A 20,511-nucleotide genomic window follows, 5' to 3' on the forward strand; every position below is an offset into this window, starting at 1 on the left:
TTTAATGATAATTTTGATTTTGGGTAATAGAATATGATAACACTAATAAATTAGCTTTTTTTAATTAAAAAATGTCAAATTACTGAATTCAACCAAAGTTGACAAAAACAAAAAGATTATCTACAGTACTTTGTTTACATGGATATTAAATTTTAGCCATCAACATCAACTCATGGGTCAATTTCTATCTCCAAGTTATTTAAGCAACTGTAGTCTATATGCATTAACTAGTAATATAGCTAGTAGTTAAGGATTCTTTTTTCTTTTTCTTTTTGTTATCAAATAAAGGGAACAAAGCCCTATAGTTTTCATGCTTTGAATCTTAAAGGTTATGATTTGAGTAAGTTTATCGATATGAAAAAGTCAAATGATTCTCTAAACATTGACATCAAATGAGGACATAATAGTAATTTTGATTGACATGCATTAAAAATGGTCACTTTTTGATTTTTCAAGTCATGGCAGATGACTCATGATTCATGACCATTAAACTCTTTTTACCCTCTCTTTTTAATAATTTTATTTCTTTATTTCTTTTCTTTTCCCCTTTTTTTTTCTGGGTTACTTGAAAGATTCATGAATCATTTCATGGTGTAGGCAAGCATTGATAAATACAGTAGAAAAGGGGGGAAGGATTAGTGTTTTAGGGGACGTAATTTTACCAAGAAGCGAAGGGGATTAGAGAGAAAAGAAAGTAAACTGTAAATTGTTCTTCGATTCTTTTCCTGAAAATTTGAGCAAAAGTCCCACACTCCCACGCGCCTGACCATCGCGTGCCCCACGACCCAATCAATAGTGGCAGTTTCGTAAATATGGGTCGCTATCGGCCGCACATGCGAGAAACCGCGAAAACACCTAGGTGTCATATGATAGGACGGTGACGAACCCTTCGCCTACGAACGCACGTGGGAGTGCAATTGGCTGCCATAGCTCAGACTCCGTCTTGACGAAATTAACCCTCGAATGGCAGGTTCTCGTCACCAAAATACGTGTCACAATAAAGCTTCTCCCCTGGTACAATTGTCCCGATGATCACATGGCGTCCCCGTGCACCCCATCTTATTTGTGTAATATCAACTAACGTTAGCTCAGGAAAGAGCAGGATTCTTCCCTGTGAGTGATATACACGCAAAGCAAACTACGCAGTTAATTCAACAAATCCAGGCTTCTTCCTCAATTCCCAACATTACCCCTAATCCATATCTCAAGATCTTCTAGTCTGTCGGTTCAAATAAAGGGTTTTTTAAGTAAATTCGTTTCACAGGAAGGATGAATAAAATTAAGTAAATTTTTAAAAAAGAAAAAAAAGGCGTGGGATTTATTTTTTTGTTTTTTATGAAAAGATGACGGGGAAATAATTAAACGGTGAACGGAGAAAAAACCGGCCGGGTAGATGGGCTCGTTATTTCCTATATAAACCCGTTTTCTCCCGTCGCATATTGCATTCCATTTCCAATAGAGAAAGAACTTCTCCCTCATTCTCTCTCTCTCTCTCTCTCTCTCTCTACTCGAATTTTTCTCTAATCTCTCTATCTTTCTTTGGCTCGATACTTTCTCTGCAGCTCTCAAGAGGTAAAAAGAATAAAAATAAAAAAAAAATTACAGAGAAGGAAATTCTCTCTCTCAACTGATTTTTTTCCTATTTTTTAAAGTTTTTGGGATTTATTTATTTCGAATATTGGAAAAATGTTGGAGGAACGAAATTAGACGTTGTTGAATCGAAGATCAGAGACTTTGACCTTTGGATTAATGCATTGTTTGGATAACCTATCTTTGACGGGTTTTAACAAGTTATTAGGTTTTGTTATTTTGATCTGCGAAAGGGTTAAGTATATGGATTTTTTTTAATTAGCGGATTTAAAAGGAGATGATTGAAAATGGAGCTTGAGTGTTTAAAAGTTATGCTTGTTTAAAACCCTAGGTTTTTTATTGGACTAGGGGTTTCGATCTGGCGGTGATTTGAGGGTTAATTAGGTGAAACTATTATGTGCTTATCGAGATTAAGCTTAGGTTATTCTAAGTTTAGGGATCTTATGATTCTGGTTAAGTTCGGATTGGAGTTATTTTTAAAATTTGAAGTTAGTTAGGGTTGGGGGGGGGGGGGTGAAGTTCTTCAGTTTTTACTGTAATGTTCACATTGCATACAATTAGGTGAAATTATTTGCTTGGTGTGAGTACTATAGATTGTCTATTGTTATTGATTGAGTTTAATTGCGCCCTCGAAAGTAATTTTGTTGCCTTATTGCGATTGCTTACGTTTTATTTTTTGTTAGGTATTGTTTTGAATGATTTTGATGCATATTGTGATTTAGACAATAATGGTAGATTTGGTAGGTTTTTTTTTTTATTTTTTTTATTGATAATAAAAGTTATGTATATGTACCTGGATGTGTTGATTTGGCAGTCAAACTGGCTGTCATTTGGTTTTTGTTTCACTATGAAGGTTTGCATACTTTTTGGTTTGAAATACTTGCAAGTACACATTGCCTTGTTTCCTAAATCTAGTCTCTTTGTTTTTTTAACCAGATGTGCAACTTGTGTTTCTTAACTGGACTTTGTTTGCTTAAGCTACCTTGCTTTTAGAGGTATCTTTATTAGTTTTGCTGATGATTCTTTACTATATGTACAGTTTGGTATGTCATGTGCATTTTTTGCTGAAACGAAAACGCAAGTAGACCCAGTTACATTGTGTTGGAATAGTCATATAGCTTGTATGCATTTATATATGAAATGGGCTCCCGAGGAAGACTATTATTTGATCTTAATGAACCCCCGGCCGAAGACGATGAGGAGAGTGACCGCTCTGCCTGCTTCCAGCCACAAAAGGCACTTCCATCTGCAAATCTCCATGCTTCTGACATGTTTATGACACCAGCAGGTCCTCAAGGAATAGTAAATAACAATGCTTTCTCACATGCGTCATCTGGTTCAGGTTTTCAGCCTTTTATTCGACCTAAAGCTTCTCCTTACCCTGAAGTAGGTGTTGAACCCAAGAGGGCAGGAGATCAGAATTCCAATTTGGCATCATCATCGTCAAAATCAAATAACATTGGTGAGACAAAAGCACATGCAGCAGCTTCCTTTGTTCTGGGTCCTGCAAATGCTCAAGCTGTGGAAAGAGAAGAAGGTGAATGGTCTGATGCTGAGGGTTCTGCTGATGCATATGGAAATAGTAGTTTGCTTGAAGAGGTAAAAGCTTCACAAGAGCAAGGTGTACCAGAAGTGATGGACTCTAGTGCTTCAGGTGTGACTGTTGAAAGTGTTAGTGCCACTGAAAAGAGTCATTCTCCATTAAGAATGGATCAAATTCTGAATGATCAGAAAGGCAACAACAGTCGAAATTCAGAAGGCAATGGTAAAGGTGATATATCCATTGATGGTCAAGAAGATCCTGGCTTGGTGCCAAAACAAAGAGAAGTTAAAGGTATTGAAGCTAGTCATGCACTTAAGTGTGCAAATAATCCAGGAAAGAGGAAGATAGACCAACAGAAAGAAGCAATGCTGGGAAAGAAACGCAATAGGAAGACCATGTTTCTTAATTTGGAAGATGTCAAACAAGCTGGCCCCATAAAAACTTCTACTCCAAGGAGGCAGAACTTTCCAACGCCAGTTACTACTCGTACTGTGAAAGAAGTCCGTTCTATTCCTCCACCTGGTGAACGTGTTGGAGAAAAGCAAGGTCAGCCTATAAATGAGGATCAGAAGCAAGTGGATTTACCATGTACTGAAGGAAGCAATCCTACAGTGGAGTCATGTGATCCTCTATCTGAATGTAATGGTGATACAAATTCTGGAATACTTGCCAGGCCTAGGAGGTTAAATAGTGACAGTGATCTTTCAGAGGCTCATCAACCACCCATTCCAAGACAGAGTTCATGGAAGCAACCTATAGATTCAAGGCAGCTCAAGAATTCACCGTTTTCTAATAGAAAGCCAGCTCCAATCAGCCAAAGCTCTATGGATTCAAAGATAGTAAACAAGAAACATCTTCCTTCTAAAAAGGCAACTGCTGCTGGTACATCATATCAAGACACATCTGTGGAACGTCTTATACGAGAGGTGACCAATGAAAAGTTTTGGCATGTACCAGGTAACATATATGTTTATGGATAGCCATTGACTACTTCTGAACTTCTTGAATCCAGATATTCATATTCTTTTTTTTCCTCCTGCTTGCTTTTACAGTTTTTTATTATTTTTCTCATGCCAGTTATCCATGTCCTTCCAATTATCACTCTATGAGAATGGTAACGCTCAGAGGACATGGAAGGTGATGAGATGTATATTTTTATTCTGAAAGCTGGTTTTGAATTGTACTGTTGCTGCTGATTTATCTGCAATATCTATTAGCAGTAGTTCTCATGGTCTGGTTACTTCTGAGAGAATTTTTGTTGTAGAGACTGTTCATGTTGCATATCTGCGGGGTTTCCTAGTTTACTCATTTACTCAATTATTGACCCTTGAAGTGGAATTGTGTTTAATGGAATTTTTTGTAATTGAAGAGCCATTGAAGTTTTTATAGTTGGGCACATGCATGTCGTAAGAGATTTCTCTGGGTACATATTCTTGATTTAACTACTATTTTTTAAGCCTTAGAAATTGAATATTATTAAATTGAGCCCCAATAATTCGTAGGACTTCTGAAGCCATTGATACACTATTTTAAAAGAAGGCATATTTAGTTAATGCTATGTAAAATATGTGATCATAACTATTTCTTTCTTTGTTTCTGGCCCGGTACCTTTTGAAGATTCATTCATGGATTCCTTAAGCAACATAACTGATTTTGTGAAGCAATTGAAGAATTTCTACTTTGATCTTTTTTTCTTTGGTTGGCAGTTTCGAGATTGTATTAGATCATTTCTAGGTACAATGGTAGTAATCACCGTGCCATGATAGTATTGTTAGGTTTGAGGGTTAATTTGTACTTGTCTCTATCTTGTTTGTTTTTATCTTTTCATCTGTTGATTTATTAAATTTTTGCATCAGAGGATACTGAACTCCAGTGTGTTCCCGGGCGGTTTGAATCTGTAGAAGAATATGTCAGAGTATTTGAGCCTTTGCTTTTTGAGGAATGCCGTGCACAACTGTACAGCACATGGGAAGAGTTGGCTGAATCAGCTTCAAGAGACACACATATAATGGTCCGTATCAAAAACATTGAAAGGCGAGAAAGAGGTAAGGATGCCTGATTAGTCATTACACTTATTAGTATACATTTTTGTAGTCTTTATTTGTAGTTGATAAAGTAGTTACTGTAGGTAATGGGGTTATTAAGTTTGACCATTAGTTTTGACTTGTGATTCTGGATAACTTTTTGGTTCCAGAGTAGAAATGTTGACAAGTACTTTTGGGATTGAGAGTAAATGTTCTGCTGGTTTATTGATTGATGGAAAATTTCCTTTTGTTGTTTTAGGATGGTATGATGTGATAGTTCTTCCTGCTAATGAGTGCAAGTGGGCATTTAAGGAGGGTGATGTTGCAGTTTTATCAGCCCCAAGACCTGGATCAGGTATGATAGTGGAATATGACTAATTTCTTTTCAGATTTATTTAGGAATAAATTACAGATTCATGTATATCTTAGGAATGTCTATTTCTTGTATAAAGCAGTTAGAACCAAGCGGAACAACAGCTCATCCATCGAAGAAGATGAGGAGGCTGAGGTCATTGGACGTGTGGCTGGTACTGTTAGGCGACACATACCCATCGATACTCGTGATCCTCTTGGTGCAATCCTTCACTTTTATGTTGGAGATTCGTATGATTCAAACAGGTAATTAGAGAAATATTACTTCCTCATTGATATTGTGTGGTTTTGAAAGTACTTGTGTCCTAAGGCTTTTGAACTACCTTTGATTAATGCAAAGATTAGCCAAATTTCCACGAGCACTAATTTTCCCCCATTTTGTATTTTAATGTCAAAATAAAATCTTAATTTTTACAGCAAGGTTGATGAAGATCATATTCTGCGGAAACTTCAATCCAGGGCTATCTGGTATCTAACTGTACTTGGATCTCTTGCAACTACCCAGCGTGAGTATGTGGCTTTGCATGCATTTTGCCGTCTTAATTCCCAGGTACTTATTTTTTTTTTTTAAGATTCGTGCAGCTAGATGTAGTCCTTGTTGCTTGATGTGTCTTACTAGGGTTAACAAAGTTTCTCTTGTGCACAGATGCAAAATGCAATCCTTAAACCAAGTCGAGATCACTTTCCAAAATATGAACAGCAAACTCCAGCTATGCCTGAATGCTTCACGCCAAATTTTGTGGATTATTTGCATAGGACCTTTAATGGGCCTCAGCTTGCAGCAATCCAGTGGGCTGCTACGCATACAGCTGCGGGAACAAGTAGTGGGGTCACAAAGAGGCAAGAGCCATGGCCTTTTACTCTTGTTCAAGGGCCTCCTGGAACAGGTAAGACACATACAGTCTGGGGGATGCTAAATGTTATCCATCTGGTTCAATATCAACAGTACTATACCTCTTTGCTTAAGAAATTAGCACCTGAGAGCTATAAGCAAGCCAATGAGAGCAATCCTGACAATGTTGCGATGGGATCGATTGATGAAGTCCTTCAGAACATGGACCAGAATCTTTTCCGCACCCTTCCAAAACTCTGCCCAAAACCCAGAATGTTAGTTTGTGCTCCTTCTAATGCTGCAACTGATGAGCTTCTTGCACGTGTTCTTGATCGAGGATTTATTGATGGTGAGATGAAAATCTACCGTCCTGATGTGGCCCGAGTTGGGGTAGACTCTCAAACACGGGCTGCCCAGGCAGTTTCTGTTGAGCGGAGAACCGAACAACTTCTGCTCAAGAGTCGTGAAGAAATTTTAGGGCATATGCACACTTTAAGGGGTCGTGAAGCTATGTTATCTCAGCAGATAGCTTCTCTTCAAAGGGAACTTACTGCTGCAGCTGCTGCTGTTCGGTCCCAAGGATCGGTAGGTGTTGACCCTGATATTCTTGTTGCTCGGGACCAGAACCGTGACGTATTGTTACAAAACCTGGCAGCAGCTGTTGAAAACAGAGATAAGGTTCTAGTTGAGATGTCTCGCCTGCTCATTTTAGAAGCCAGGTTCCGTGTTGGTAGTAACTTCAACTTAGAAGAAGCCCGCGCTAACCTTGAGGCGAGTTTTGCCAATGAGGCTGAGATTGTTTTCACTACTGTCTCAAGTAGTGGTCGTAAGTTGTTCTCTCGCCTTACCCATGGTTTTGATATGGTTGTTATTGATGAGGCTGCTCAAGCCAGTGAAGTTGCAGTACTTCCTCCCCTGTCTCTCGGTGCAGCAAGATGTGTACTTGTTGGGGATCCCCAGCAGCTTCCTGCAACAGTCATCAGTAAGGCTGCTGGGACCCTCTTATACAGTAGAAGCCTTTTTGAAAGATTCCAGCAAGCAGGATGCCCAACTATGTTGTTATCTGTGCAATATAGGATGCATCCGCAAATTAGGGATTTTCCTTCTAGGTATTTTTACCAAGGACGTCTTACTGATAGTGAAAGTGTTGCCAAGTTACCTGACGAGGTTTACTACAAGGACCCTTTACTTAAACCTTACTTATTCTATGATATTATGCATGGCCGGGAATCCCATAGAGGTGGATCCGTTTCGTATCAGAATGTGCATGAAGCAATGTTTTGTTTGCGCTTGTACGAGCACCTACAGAAAACTGTAAAATCTTTGGGTTTGCCAAAAATCACAGTGGGTATAATCACACCATACAAGTTGCAACTAAAATGCCTACAACGTGAGTTTGAGAGTGTTATAAAATCAGAGGAAGGAAAGGATCTATATATTAATACTGTAGATGCTTTCCAGGGCCAGGAGCGTGATGTTATTATTATGTCTTGTGTGCGTGCCTCAAGTCATGGGGTGGGCTTTGTTGCAGACATTCGTCGAATGAATGTTGCTCTTACTCGTGCTAGAAGGGCTTTGTGGGTATGAGTTCTTTCTTCTAATTTTCTATGCTATCACATTCTAGCTCAGATCATTCTCCAACTGCTTGATGTTGTGTTTATTTTCTTGTATTAACATTAGTGTTTGAACAGGTTATGGGTAATGCCAATGCTCTGGTGCAATCTGATGACTGGGCAGCCTTAATTGCTGATGCCAAAGCTAGGAAGTGTTATATGGACATGGATTCTCTTCCCAAAGACTTCCCAAAAGAGTTACTCTCCAATTTTTCAGGGCCAAGGGGACTTGGTTATCCTCCATCCCAAGGTAAGGTTTCTAATATGAGGGGTTTAAGATCTGCTGGACCAAGACACAGATCATTAGATATGCATATGGACTCCAGGGCAGGAACACCATCAGAAGATGAAGATAAGTCTGGCACATCTGTAATTTCTAGGAACGGGAATTATCGGCCATTTAAGCCACCAATGGAGACTTCTTTGGATGATTTTGATCAGTCAGGTGATAAATCTAGAGAGGCCTGGCAATATGGTATACAGAAGAAGCAAAGTTCTGCTGGTGTTGTGGGAAAAAGAGATTCCTAGCCATTGATTGTTTGTCTGCGAATTGTTTGTGCACAGAAGAGCCTTGGAGAAAAACTTTATTTTTAATCCTTGTGATGGTTGCTCTTGGTTCCACAAGGATTGAGTACATTAGCTCTTGATCCGTTCAGCTATTCACATCATTACAAGTTGGTGATGGACTTGTGTCTGATAATTGCCGTAGGATGAACAAAATGAGCAGATTCGCAAGGGGCACCAATGAACTTTTGCTCAATTCTGGCTACTTTGTTAAAAATGTGTATGTGAAATTGATTCCTGCGATTTCTTGCAAGGAGGTGGATAATTTTTGGGGTAGGATGTGTCATTCCCTAGATCCACCAGCATACAGGCCTCAAAGGTAAGAAATAAATCATTATCATCAGGCTAAAGTAGTGGACATAACTTTTAATCTAAAGTTTCATTTGTGATCATTAGGGTTGTTTTACATATAATCTATGGTGTGTAATCCAGGAATTGAATGCTGGCATCAAGGATCGTTCTGCCCCTCCAAGATCTTTAAACTAGACAATGGAGAGCAAATTGTCCCATTCTGCCATTACGTGGATGAAGTCTTTGATTGATACAGTTGGGCAAATCATCCTAAATTTTTTGTGCCCATTGACACTAATATCGTTCTCCACAATGTGCAGCTGACTCGTCAGTTTGGGGATGTGTTCATTCAGATCAGTCATATTGGAAAGATGCTTTGTATATGATTAAATTTGCAAATGCTTGCAAATTCTTGAGGACGACTAGGGAAGGGGATGTTTATTGTAGAATCAACACAGTTGGAAGCTGCTGTGTACATTCTTTGAACATGCAGGTGCACTATGGTGACTTATTTTGAGGTCTGCAAAATTCATACGGGGTTGGTTAACTGAATATTCTTTCTTTTGTTCCTTTTTTCGTTTTTCCTTGTTCGTTGTTGTCTGAGGCAAAGACTTAGGTAGAATCACTTTCCTCCAAAATTCTGTATAGAGAGAGAAGGAAGAATAGTACAGAATTTGTATAAGGAAATCTCATACCATAGGGGTATTTCCTCAATTATGACGTTAACTGACTTTGTACATACACCTTCAACTGTGGAATCATAGAATTCTTTCTCATGTCTCGCCTCTGTCTATCTTTGTTCTCTAACTTGTTGAAAACGATAAAGAATGGAGCAAAAAAATAAAATGATTTATCTCCATCTGGGATGATGTAGTGTAGGGTGGGTGAGCCCAAGGTAATGGGAAAAATTAATAATATTATGAGCAATGAACAGCATCAGTGCATGCTCAAATTTAAAAGTTCGAACTAGGCACTAGACAATTAGGATAGCTGCTTCCTCGTTTCTGTTGGACACTATTTGTCCTCTTGCTCCTCAGGCACGTGCTTTGTACGCCTTACCGACAGGACTGGAAAGCGGGTGGGGGCAACGAAAATGTCTCAATGTTCTAAGCTTTGCTGTCAAAATTAAAGGAAAACCCAAAAAAAGAAAAAATGAATACCCCGACTTAACCCAGCGGCCTTAAAAAACCTTGTGGATACTAAAGATAAAAACAGGGGTCCGATGGGATCTGGAAATCTTTCAGAGGGCATTCGTGGCCTATTATTATAATCCCTTTTTTTTATCTGATAAAATCTATGATCGTATCCTTGAGCTTTGCTTTGTCTGCTTTCCCAAACATTTTTATATTATCTCACAAAATGTCAATTCCACCCCCATTTACATTTTCCCACAAGTTAGTTACTGGTCATATTTCTTGGCCTCCCTAAGGTTGATTCTGACATTTACCACTCACCTAAATGTAAACACCCCCGTTTTCTACCATGGTGACCCAAGAAAGTCCGAACCATAAAACAATCACGATTTCACTAAATTTGCACAACTATTCCACAAAAGCCAGAAAAAAACAAAAGGAGGGGGATTAAAAGGAACCCAAATTTCCCGGTTTCTTGATTCGATTGCATATGAGTGGATCCAAGTAATATTCCACCAAAACTCTCCTAAGCAACCACCTCACCATTCCTATTTCTAAGGGATACCCTCTTCTGGGCTTGAGTTGACTCTTTCTGTATGGTTTTTACCATCTCAGTTTGCGCCCTCCCAAGCTCTCTCTCTCTATTTGCCTTCTGAAGATCCGTCCTTATTCCATTATTCCTTGAATTGCTCAGGTTCGTTACCCGTTTTTATTTACCATAAATGCAACATACTTTTGGTCTTTGGATCTTGACATCTTGTTTACTTTCAACTGCAGAAATTTTCTCTTATCTTTTCCTTCATATTTAAGCTGGTTGGACTCGTTCATATCAAATAAACTAAATCTGCGGGTTAGATTTGTCAACAACGTGACTTGAACCCTGTGCTTATGGTTGGTTTGAAATGTTTTCGTTGAATTGTTTCAGTCCCAGATGCACAACTCTATGCCACATTAGAATATTTTCTTCTTTGCTTGGACCAACAAAAGAAAAAAGAGAGGGAGGGGGGGGGGGGGGGAGGGCGGAGGTAAGTTAGCAAAGCTTATGTTAATGTCGATCGAAATCGATCCCAGTACCTTCGCGTTTATGTCTTGCTATATAAGATAATTAACTTAGAGAAGGGCTCAACGTTTTTGGGTTTGCAATCTAGAAGTCGATCCATTTTACATGGTTCCAGTGCACTTAGAAGTAGAGTGTGGTTAAAGTCACTTGGTTGATCAAACGGATCATTCACTAATTGCAGTAATTTTGTTTCCTATTATGGATAGTTGCTAGAAATTGCTATGATCCAAAGAGAACTTACAGAACAATTCCTAGATGCAATTAATTGGGAAAGAAAGGGAGAGAAGAAACTAAAAATGGTTCCACTTGTCTATCTCTGGCAAGAGCACTGCAATCTTGTCAGCTATTTCACACTGTGACAGAGATGGTCTCTTAAGGATGTAAAGGAAAAAAGAAAAGAAAAGAAAAGCTGTAGTAAGAAGCAGTCTTATGCTAACTGTTGTTATAAATAGTTAAGGCAGGGTTGACAAACACATGCAAACGAAGAAATATATGCTAAGCGTATCTGATAATTTTGAATTCGCATTTCATTTATATACAAAAATGATGGAATATGAAAAGTTTATTCAGCTTTAGTGGGAGAAGAAAGTTATTTCACGCATCTGCATCCTTCATGATCTTATGCAATTTCTCGTTTTCATGAAAATAAGATAATGATTTTTGCTTTTTCTTACACAAGCTTGCACTTGCAACACAAATTGTGGATGTAGTGAGACTGAGATTGATGATACTACAATTCTGAAGCATTTAACTGTAAATATACAGTGAGACATCTATTGAACTATGAGTGCGGGTTTAAAGAAATCTTCTTCAAATGGCTGCGAGAAGTCTCTTACATCTGAAGAGCAGCAGTCAAAGGTATCTTCTGTTGATATGATCCCCTATCGCTAGTATCTCATAGGTTTCATTTTGGCCTAGACAGATTTTGACAGTTGAAGCATGAAAATGCTACTTGGATGTTGTGGAGAGTAAAGTTGAACCTTTTGATATTTGCAGATTAATGAGATAAGAAGGTTGGTAGGACCATTGCCTGAGAAGTTGGCCATTTATTGTTCTGATGCAGCCATTGCAAGATATTTAAGGGCACAGAATTGGAATGTCAAGAAGGCAACTAAAATGCTTAAAGAGACCTTAAAATGGAGAGCAGAATACAAACCAGAAGAGATTCGCTGGGTATGCCACAATTCATTCTCCTATAAATTAGCTGTAGTTTTGAATAGGAAGTACCAAATGCATTAAGGATTTGACCTTTTCACTCTGCTTGTGACAGGTTATCCTTTTTAGTTTTAAATATAGGGTTGTGTACTGCGCTATTGATAATCAGTTAAGGCATGATGATCTTTCTTAGTGGTAGCATTCTTTGCATTTGTTTTCATACACAGAATAATTCCTTGAATTAGGAACATAAGTGCCCTGGATTTAACCCTTAGAGAGTAACCCAAGCCCAATCTACTTTTAGGACTGAACTCTGGTTATTTGGCAGGAGCTTTGTCCTTTTCTGTGTGAATATACAGCTGCTTCAGGTCAAACCTTTTTCTTTTGACATATGGTGATTTTACAATGTTAAACTTTTTGTTTGATGTAGGAGGAGGTTGCTCATGAAGCAGAGACGGGGAAGATCTACAGATCAAATTATGTAGACAAGCATGGAAGAACGGTTCTTGTCATGAGACCCAGTTGCCAGGTTATGTCTCACATGCTTACCTCTATATCTATGGAATTAGTAAATCGGTACTACATAAATATTGAAGCAATTTTGAGCGAAAGGTGTTAGAGTTCATGTTTGGAGATATCCTGCATCACAGAAAAAAAATAAAGGAACAAAGGACATATATACAAGATACACCCCAATCTAATAGTTTAAGATTTTTGGTCATGATGGTGTCTCATCTTTGTCCCAACCATAGGATGTTTCAATGCCTCTTAAGCTGTTAATAAGAACACTGTTGTCCTTTGCCAACAGTATTAGTGGGATGACATGTTTGTCTTACAGATTAGTGGGTTTGTATTATTGTGTAGTCAACCATGAAGCAACTAGTAGTGAAAAGATACTTTTTCATTTCATATTCTTGGGACCATATCTGCCAATAAGATTCAAGTTTGAAAGGCATACCATTTAGCCATGTATTGGTTAGCCTTAACAACTTAATTAAATTTGTTTTGACTGCAGAACTCAAAATCGACAAAAGGACAGATTAGGTATTTGGTTTATTGCATGGAGAATGCAATTGTAAATCTTCCACCAGACCAGGAGCAGATGGTCTGGTTGATAGATTTCAATGGCTTCAACATGTCACACATATCAGTGAAGTTGACAAGGGAAACAGCACATGTTTTACAAGACCATTATCCAGAGCGCCTGGGTGTGGCAATACTATACAACCCTCCCAAGTTCTTTGAACCATTCTGGACGGTAACCCATTTTGACCTTTTTGGCTCTTTTTCTTTTTTCCCCTGCTTTTTCTTTTCAAGAACATAAATCATATCCGTGAGTTTGGGTTCTCTGTATTTCTCTCACAAATATGCACTGTGTACAAAGATTTATTTTTAAGCATAGATGATGGTTGCTAATATCTTCATATGGAATTTGGATACATGATTCCTTTTGGTTTTCAGCCCATGCTAGTGTGAGACATTTCAGCACTCTGGTTGTTTTATGCCAATTGTTTTTCATGTTAATATAAACCTGAAATTTAAATTCATTCCTACACTTAGCCCTGGCACTATGCAAGCCTTTTTGGTCTTTGACTATCCAAGATATCTCTTGATGCTGTTCAGTGCCATTTTTTTGTTTCGTTTTGTATATTTTTAAGGACAGCTTATTATGCTGTTATATCCCATTAGTCTCTGCCTTATATGTGAGTTTGATTTGCCAATGGGACTTTGTTCCTTTGCAGGTGGTCAAACCGTTTTTAGAGGCCAAGACTCAGAACAAAGTAAAATTTGCCTACTCTGATGATCTCAATACCAAGAAAATAGTGAAGGATCTTTTTGATATGGAGAAGCTAGAGTCTGCATTTGGCGGGAATGATGATTCAGGTTTCGACGTTAATAAGTATGCCGAGAGGATGAGGGAAGATGACAAGAGGATTCCCGCATTTTGGACAAGGGAAAATCCTCAATCAGCAGCTCCACAACCTGCACCAACGTGTTCGGTTGATTTGAGTTCTGTCAATTTAAACTCTGATTTTGATGCTTCTGACAATGACAAGGTAGACAGTTCCCTGAGTCATGTTTCAGATTCAGAAGGCCTCCCTCCCAATAAAGGAGTCTTGGTTACTGAGGGCAGTGATAATGGCTCCAGGGAAGTTCATTAGATAAAGGAGGATCGAAGCTTGAGCCTGTCTTGGCTGAGGTAATAAGTTATGATGATCTGACTGTATGCGGCCTCGCTGACTGACTGCTTTTTTAGTTAGAAATATGAATTTCCTTGGATAAGAGCTTGTTTTTATCCCTTTTAAGCCAACTCTTTGATCTTCATGATTAGCTGAAAGTTCTTGCCTCGTGAGCTTGTTTTAACATTTGACAAAATAAAATGTGGGTTCTTCAAATATGGACGCAATAATGCACATCCCTAATTATTAATCTACTAATATTAAGTTCGTAGTATTTGTTCCGAGTTCCAATATTTTTCATTAGAATATTCATATCATTCAAAGATTAAAATCTATCCACTAGCTTTTGAGATCTTGCCGTAAAACAATTATTATGGGGTCCAAGATTAACAAGCGGAGAAGGTGTGACAAATGAGATTTGTCTTTTTCCCCCATTTCACATTCACATGGGAAACTAGAAAAGGTGGGAGGGGCAGTGGGCACTGCCTGCTTCCATCTATAAAAAGCCTCTCCTTTCCTATAAGGTAGGAGTGAGCAAATGGGTGAATTGAGTTGTTTGGTTCATTACATTTAAAGATCAAATAGATAATTATTTTTTAAAAATTAATTAAAATTAATCAAATATAAAGAAAGATTAAACCGATCAAATATAGAATTTTTTTGATTGGTTCGATTTTGATTTAATGGATTAAAATTTTATCATTATTTTTTTTACAAATATAATATTAAAACTTACAAACTTCGTTCATAATGATATATATATATAATTAAATATATAATTTATATGTTATAATATTTTATATCAAAGTTTATATAAATAATAACTAATTATGAGGGGCCATAGCTATTTAGAGCTCATTTTGCCCATTATTTTAAAGGCTGTATGTCGGTGCAGTTGGAAAATGGTTGTGCCGCAGCTATGGTTTTGGAGCTGGATAAGCTCAATTAGGCTGCGTCTCGGATCGTCCATTCCCATTTGGGCATAGCACCGACATCTGCTCCGAGCTAATGCATCAGTTGAGCAGAATTAGCCTATGCTTTTTCCAAATCAAGATGGCATTCAGGCATGCAACTTTGTTTGATTCTCACTTACTAGTATTAGTCAGCAGCCGCCATAAATGAGGTTTATTTTAAACGAAAATTGTTGGCATTTCATCCTGAAAGGGATGGGCTTCACTCTGTCGCGACAAGATCACCATAACCAAAATAATTAAAAAAAAAAAAATCCTCATCACTCTTGGGGAAGATGGGTTGGATGCATACAAAGCATGCTTTTGTTGTTCTTAGGTTTCCTTGGCATTGGAATAATGCTTGACTGCTTGTCTTGTTGGATTTTACATACACGAACCATCTTCCCTTCTTTCTTTACATTCCATCCAGAGAGAGAGCCCAGGGATAAACCTGATGCAATAGCACTTGGAAGAAAGTAATCAAATTGGATAAAAAGACGAGTTTCCAGTCCATATTTTCTCGATACAAGCACAAATGACTGAAATCATTAAAAGCACCGTAGAGACTGAAAAAAATAAAATCAAATAAAACAAGGCTTATTTCAGTATATCTATTACAGGGTATGAATGTTCAGTATCTTCGACACAGACACCTAACCAGAACTTTTAAGGACGTAGGCAGGGACTTGCAACTAGTAGGTTGGGCGCATCCATAGGAAAAATCAACTGGGACGGCAGCTAACCTTCTGAGCTATTGGTCCAACATTATAACCAACACTAATTGTAGATGGTAATGCAAAAGGAAGCCCCTGGAAAACAGATTAAAAAAATGTGTAAAATTGTTTGAGTTGCAAAGGGGGCTACTATACTAATACACAGAAGAAAGTAAAAATGAAAGCCAGATTTTGATGTTACCTATACTTACAGGAAATGTCAATGCAACGTTTCATCTAATTTCTGCCTGTATTGAGCCAACCTCTGTAGAAATTCAATTGGCAGAACGATTAGTTTCCTCGATTAAGCTTAATAATTCCAGCTAATAAGGTCAGAATAAGTCCCTCAAAACAAGAGGATATAGATAGTACTAGTAATAATTAATTCTACTGAAACTTTTCTAGTTTTTCCTTTTGAGGTTAAGACCCATAATACCAAAGGTAAGAACATAAAGCATAATTTCCAGATTAATGTCAACCCTAAGAATTCAACCAGAAAAGCTCCTTTCATATAAATCAGTTAATTTCCATGTACCATCATGTTTCAGTCTGTCACTTCACAAAACAAGTATAGTTTTTACATCAGCTTCATAAGACTACTAGTTCCAAACAAAAGATTATTCAATAAATGTTGAGAAGAGGAAGAAATCATGATTCTTATCTATAATAATATGACCCAAAATGTTTTTCCCTATAAGACAACATAAGTCACAATTACCTTTCAAAAAAAAAAAAAAAACTTAAGTCACTATTCCTGAAATCATATCGTATGATAGAAGCATTTTTAATTTGTATGACCAGTCTGAACAGCTAACTCCTTAGTTTCTGCACAGAAGTTCCAAGGTTATTCCTGATGCTCCAAAACTTTAAAGCAAGAGCCAATGAAATATTCCAAAAGCCCAAATGCTTCATGCTTTCCATGCCCCTTTTTATCTCCTTTCCTTCTTAAAACACTAATGAAATAATACCTACTGAGTCTTTTTATAACCTTGAATTGACCTATCAATTCCATGCTACGGAAGCAAAAGCATATAAATAGAAGCAGCAGAGTAAATGGACTTACATACAGGTCCATAATAGATCAAGAATAATACAGACAGAAAGGTGCTTACTCTAGTATAAGCATAGACTCCAGCCTCTGTTGGTGCTACAGGACTTCCCCTCCTAATGAACTTTCCTTCTTTAAAAATGTAAAGCATGGGAATCCCAGTTGATAGCTCTAAACTGATAACCTGTCTCATGAAGAATTCAAATATAGCCTTATTGTTAAAACAAGAGAACCAGGAAAACTGAAAACATCCTGAATGGAACAAAGAAAAGGGTGCATACCTCCTGGGAGGTTAATTTGTCAAGATACATAATAATGGACCTTAATGAATTCCCATGGGCAGCAATCATAACATTTTTTCCAGATAGGAGTTGGGGTTCAATCTGCAAAATCATATATTTGTTGTGAGGTGCTAATAAATTGTATTAAAGAACTTGAATCTCTAAAGTTATCTAAGGCCTTACAGATTGACAAAATCATTAGATAACAGATAAAGCCAGATATAGAAGTTACATTATCTTTAAAATATGCAACAGCTCTTTGAGCACACATTTCCAAACTCTCGCCATTGGGTGGAGGTATATCATAACTTCTACGCCACTCATGAACTTTTTCCTTCCCAAATCTATCTGCAGTTTCCTGTTTATTAAGACCTTGTAATTCTCCATACCTGCACAGGAAGGATACTTTATGAATCATTCATGAAATAAAATTGAGAAAATTTGAGACATCCAGTAAGAGGACAATCACAAAAGCACGAGCAATATGACTTCATCCTTCTTGATACAGAGAAAAAGACAAAGTGCATACATTCTTTCATTCAATTGCCAAGCTGCTATAACAGGGATTGATTGCTTCATGGTGTCTTCACTGTATATTTGACTCCATGCCCTTGCTTGCTCACTCTCATTATGCATGATAATTGGCACCTGCCAACAGTCAATGTTAAAAGGTTATCAATCTAATAAATAGACGAACAATAAAATCACCACACTTGGATTGTTAGGAAGGAAATATGGGGTTTTAAATAACTTCAAATCCATTTAACCACGTCCATGATTTTACCAATGACCAATGATGACAGCATCAAGTCCCCAGTATCACCAAGCAGTCACTAGCACCTAAACTTTAGGTGCAATATAATTTATTTTTCCTCAAGTTACCTTCTTGCGGCGGTGCTGAGTCATGGCTAGCATAGCAGTCATCTGTGCACGAATTAGTGCCGATGTGTATATCATGTCGACAGGTATGTTGCTGATTCTCTTGCCAGCTTCAATTGCCTCTTCCACCCCCTTCTTGGTTAATGGCACATCAACACAACCTGTAAACAGGTTCTTCTCATTCCATAAAGACTCACCATGGCGAATCAGTATCAAAGCTGCTTCATCTGCAATGAATATCAGGGGGAAAAAATCAGAAGGTTTAACAAAAATGAACCCAACTTTGTTCCCCAAGTTATGAGGAAATACCAAATCACTTACATCAGTTGGGAATCAATGTGCTTATGCAGTCTGCCATTGCAATTTGAGAAATTAGGATTTGTGCTACCCAAACAACTTGTGAAGAAAGGCTAAAAAGTGCAGTTGGATCTAGCTTATAGTGATGAAGAAACAATGGTGCATTGATCTATTATAATGCAAATTAAATATGAAACGATGTCTACAATGGTCTGGCTTACTTGATTTCTTGCGAGATTCATGGGTGCCAATTTTTGAGGGAGATAAAACAGGATCAAAAACAGAAGTTTGGGAAGCTGAGGCTTGAATAACACTGAATTTCCTCTCTCCAGAACTGTAAGTCCCTCTTTTTGAGAACCCAACGTCCACCTTAAAACCTTTGGGAAGCAACCTTACTGAATTGTTCCCAACTTCACAATGAATTCCAGAATTGCTGAGAAGGTGAAGACTACCAACTGTTTGGTGCAACATAGCATTGGCCATTCTGAAAGTTCATTATAAGCAGGTAGTAAGAAGAACACCTTCCATAACTTGACAAAATGAAGCACAAATATACAGCAGAAAGTCTTCATTATTGACAAACTGATGTTTTGCTCAAGAATAGTGCATTTGCCCTTCCATCCTACCAAATGAGAAAAGGAGGCTGGAACAAATGATTGCTATCAGGAAACTCGTAATTATGCCATTAAGGGTTTGTATTCATTCTAAATCTATAGTTAAAGTAGACTTAGGAGAGATTAACAACCTAATCATTTAACAAGCTCCAACAACATTCAAGGGGAGGCAACAAGCTCAGTAAACACAATCGACCTCTCTAGGATCACTACGCCACCACAAAACACTAGAAAAGTCAATTCATTTGAGATAAGAAAAAAATGAAGAAACGACAAATTTTTGTCTACCTGGAAGTCGATCATAAACACTATAATTAGCAAATAACCTATATTGAAAAATAAGCAGGCAGATCCAAGAATCGAAAAGGTATCCCAGTCAAAGACGCAAATTCAACATTATCGGCGTGGGCTTTTCTATCATAAATCAAATAAACATTAAAATTTCAAGACAACATGAATCCAGGAAATGAGACAAATATGGTGTACAAGATGGAACCAAACCTTAAAGACAACAACCCAGAAACCAAAAATGAAAATCCCAGAAGAAAAGAAAAGAGGTTGTTCGCCTTGTTGGGTACACGAAAAAGCTGACCTTCGGGTTTATATAGGCCAACAGCGAAGAAACCGAGGCAAAGAAAAAATGCGAATATGGGGCAGAGTTTATTACAAGGAGAAGAAGAAAGAAAAGTTGACGGAGAAGGAGATGGAGGCCTGGTTAATAACGAGTCACAGCTTTTACGTGTCAATTTCAACAGACAAAGAAGCCCAAAACAAATCAGAAAGAGGGAAAACTCTTGAGTTGTTTTAGCATTTGTAAGATGCAACACTCTCAGGTTTTATAGGAACAACCGTTGATGTTGCCATCGTTGCTGTTTCGTTCTTTAGATGTGGACATATTTGGAAATTGGAGCAGCTTAATGACAATCGACCAAGTGTCCTTTTTTTCTTATAACAAGACACAAATTTTATGGGTTTTTCCTTTATGTTCTGCTTTGTTTTTATTCAGTCAGGGTAATTTTTTATTAAGGCGGATCGAAAATTGTTTTTTGAGTGGACAAATTATTAAGTTCAACATTAATAATATGATGCACTCGAGTATTTGGCTCATTGATTAATGCATGATCTCCTGTCTAAAGAATAAAGTTCGAATCTCTCTCTTCTAATTATTAAACATTAATAATATGATAACTTTATATTCATTAATAAAAAATAAATATAAACATTCACACATCACAAGGTAAATATAAAAATTAAACAATCAAATAATATATATAATAAATAAATAATTTTATATTTTTAAAATATTATTTGATATGTAATATTATTTATTATTAACTAAATTATAATTATAAACTCAAACTATCAAATTAAT

General features: G+C 37.4%; 3 protein-coding genes across 12 annotated transcripts; 2 read left to right on the forward strand and 1 right to left on the reverse strand.

Moving 5' to 3' along the window:
* LOC18592193 (helicase sen1) lies at nt 1,426-9,605 on the forward strand. Of its 3 annotated transcripts, XM_018125947.1 has the most exons (10): nt 1,426-1,572; nt 2,630-2,878; nt 2,981-4,090; nt 4,990-5,178; nt 5,417-5,512; nt 5,610-5,775; nt 5,947-6,079; nt 6,176-7,942; nt 8,053-8,857; nt 8,971-9,605. In XM_018125947.1, the coding sequence occupies exons 2-9, from the start codon at nt 2,731-2,733 to the stop codon at nt 8,500-8,502; spliced, it is 4,059 nt and encodes a 1,352-aa protein (XP_017981436.1). In that variant the 5' UTR covers nt 1,426-1,572; nt 2,630-2,730; the 3' UTR covers nt 8,503-8,857; nt 8,971-9,605. The 3 variants fall into 3 exon arrangements, with proteins under 3 accessions (XP_017981436.1, XP_017981435.1, XP_007018836.2); XM_018125946.1 differs by having other exon boundaries at nt 2,630-4,090; XM_007018774.2 differs by having other exon boundaries at nt 2,630-4,090; nt 5,613-5,775.
* On the forward strand, nt 10,376-14,579 carry LOC18592194 (random slug protein 5). 7 transcript variants are annotated; one of them, XM_018126313.1, is made up of 7 exons: nt 10,382-10,656; nt 10,740-10,812; nt 11,788-11,880; nt 12,019-12,195; nt 12,608-12,706; nt 13,193-13,435; nt 13,920-14,579. In XM_018126313.1, exons 3-7 carry the CDS (start codon nt 11,806-11,808, stop codon nt 14,337-14,339), a joined length of 1,014 nt encoding a protein of 337 aa, XP_017981802.1. In that variant the 5' UTR covers nt 10,382-10,656; nt 10,740-10,812; nt 11,788-11,805; the 3' UTR covers nt 14,340-14,579. The 7 variants fall into 7 exon arrangements, with proteins under 7 accessions (XP_007018839.2, XP_017981802.1, XP_017981804.1 ...); XM_018126315.1 differs by lacking the exon at nt 10,740-10,812 and adding an exon at nt 10,888-10,966 and having other exon boundaries at nt 11,786-11,880; XM_007018777.2 differs by lacking the exon at nt 10,740-10,812 and having other exon boundaries at nt 10,376-10,656; nt 11,733-11,880.
* LOC18592195 (2,3-bisphosphoglycerate-dependent phosphoglycerate mutase) lies at nt 15,760-20,076 on the reverse strand. 2 transcript variants are annotated; one of them, XM_018126360.1, is made up of 9 exons: nt 19,641-20,076; nt 18,747-19,009; nt 18,232-18,455; nt 17,879-17,997; nt 17,582-17,738; nt 17,350-17,451; nt 17,133-17,252; nt 16,233-16,285; nt 15,760-16,116 (listed from the first exon to the last, which is right to left on the reverse strand). In XM_018126360.1, exons 2-8 carry the CDS (start codon nt 19,006-19,008, stop codon nt 16,241-16,243), a joined length of 1,029 nt encoding a protein of 342 aa, XP_017981849.1. In that variant the 5' UTR covers nt 19,009; nt 19,641-20,076; the 3' UTR covers nt 15,760-16,116; nt 16,233-16,240. The 2 variants fall into 2 exon arrangements, with proteins under 2 accessions (XP_017981849.1, XP_017981848.1); XM_018126359.1 differs by having other exon boundaries at nt 16,223-16,285; nt 19,641-20,075.

Source organism: Theobroma cacao, chromosome 8 (genome assembly GCF_000208745.1).
Source record: "Theobroma cacao cultivar B97-61/B2 chromosome 8, Criollo_cocoa_genome_V2, whole genome shotgun sequence".
In the NCBI taxonomy this organism is placed as follows: domain Eukaryota; kingdom Viridiplantae; phylum Streptophyta; class Magnoliopsida; order Malvales; family Malvaceae; genus Theobroma; species Theobroma cacao.

Bases quoted from the DNA above. Each gene is read 5' to 3' on its own strand.
- LOC18592193 (XM_018125946.1), top strand. From the start codon at position 2,731: ATGGGCTCCCGAGGAAGACTATTATTTGATCTTAATGAACCCCCGGCC. The intron at 5,513-5,609 runs GTATGATAGTGG...TCTTGTATAAAG, and splicing joins AGCCCCAAGACCTGGATCAG to CAGTTAGAACCAAGCGGAAC. The intron at 6,080-6,175 runs GTACTTATTTTT...TCTTGTGCACAG, and splicing joins TTTGCCGTCTTAATTCCCAG to ATGCAAAATGCAATCCTTAA.
- LOC18592194 (XM_007018777.2), top strand. From the start codon at position 11,806: ATGAGTGCGGGTTTAAAGAAATCTTCTTCAAATGGCTGCGAGAAGTCT. The intron at 11,881-12,018 runs GTATCTTCTGTT...TGATATTTGCAG, and splicing joins CTGAAGAGCAGCAGTCAAAG to ATTAATGAGATAAGAAGGTT. The intron at 12,196-12,607 runs GTATGCCACAAT...TGTTTGATGTAG, and splicing joins AACCAGAAGAGATTCGCTGG to GAGGAGGTTGCTCATGAAGC.
- LOC18592195 (XM_018126360.1), bottom strand. From the start codon at position 19,008: ATGGCCAATGCTATGTTGCACCAAACAGTTGGTAGTCTTCACCTTCTC. The intron at 17,452-17,581 runs GTAACTTCTATA...ATGATTTTGCAG, and splicing joins TTGCATATTTTAAAGATAAT to ATTGAACCCCAACTCCTATC. The intron at 16,286-17,132 runs GTAAGCACCTTT...GAATTTCTACAG, and splicing joins GAGTCTATGCTTATACTAGA to AGGTTGGCTCAATACAGGCA.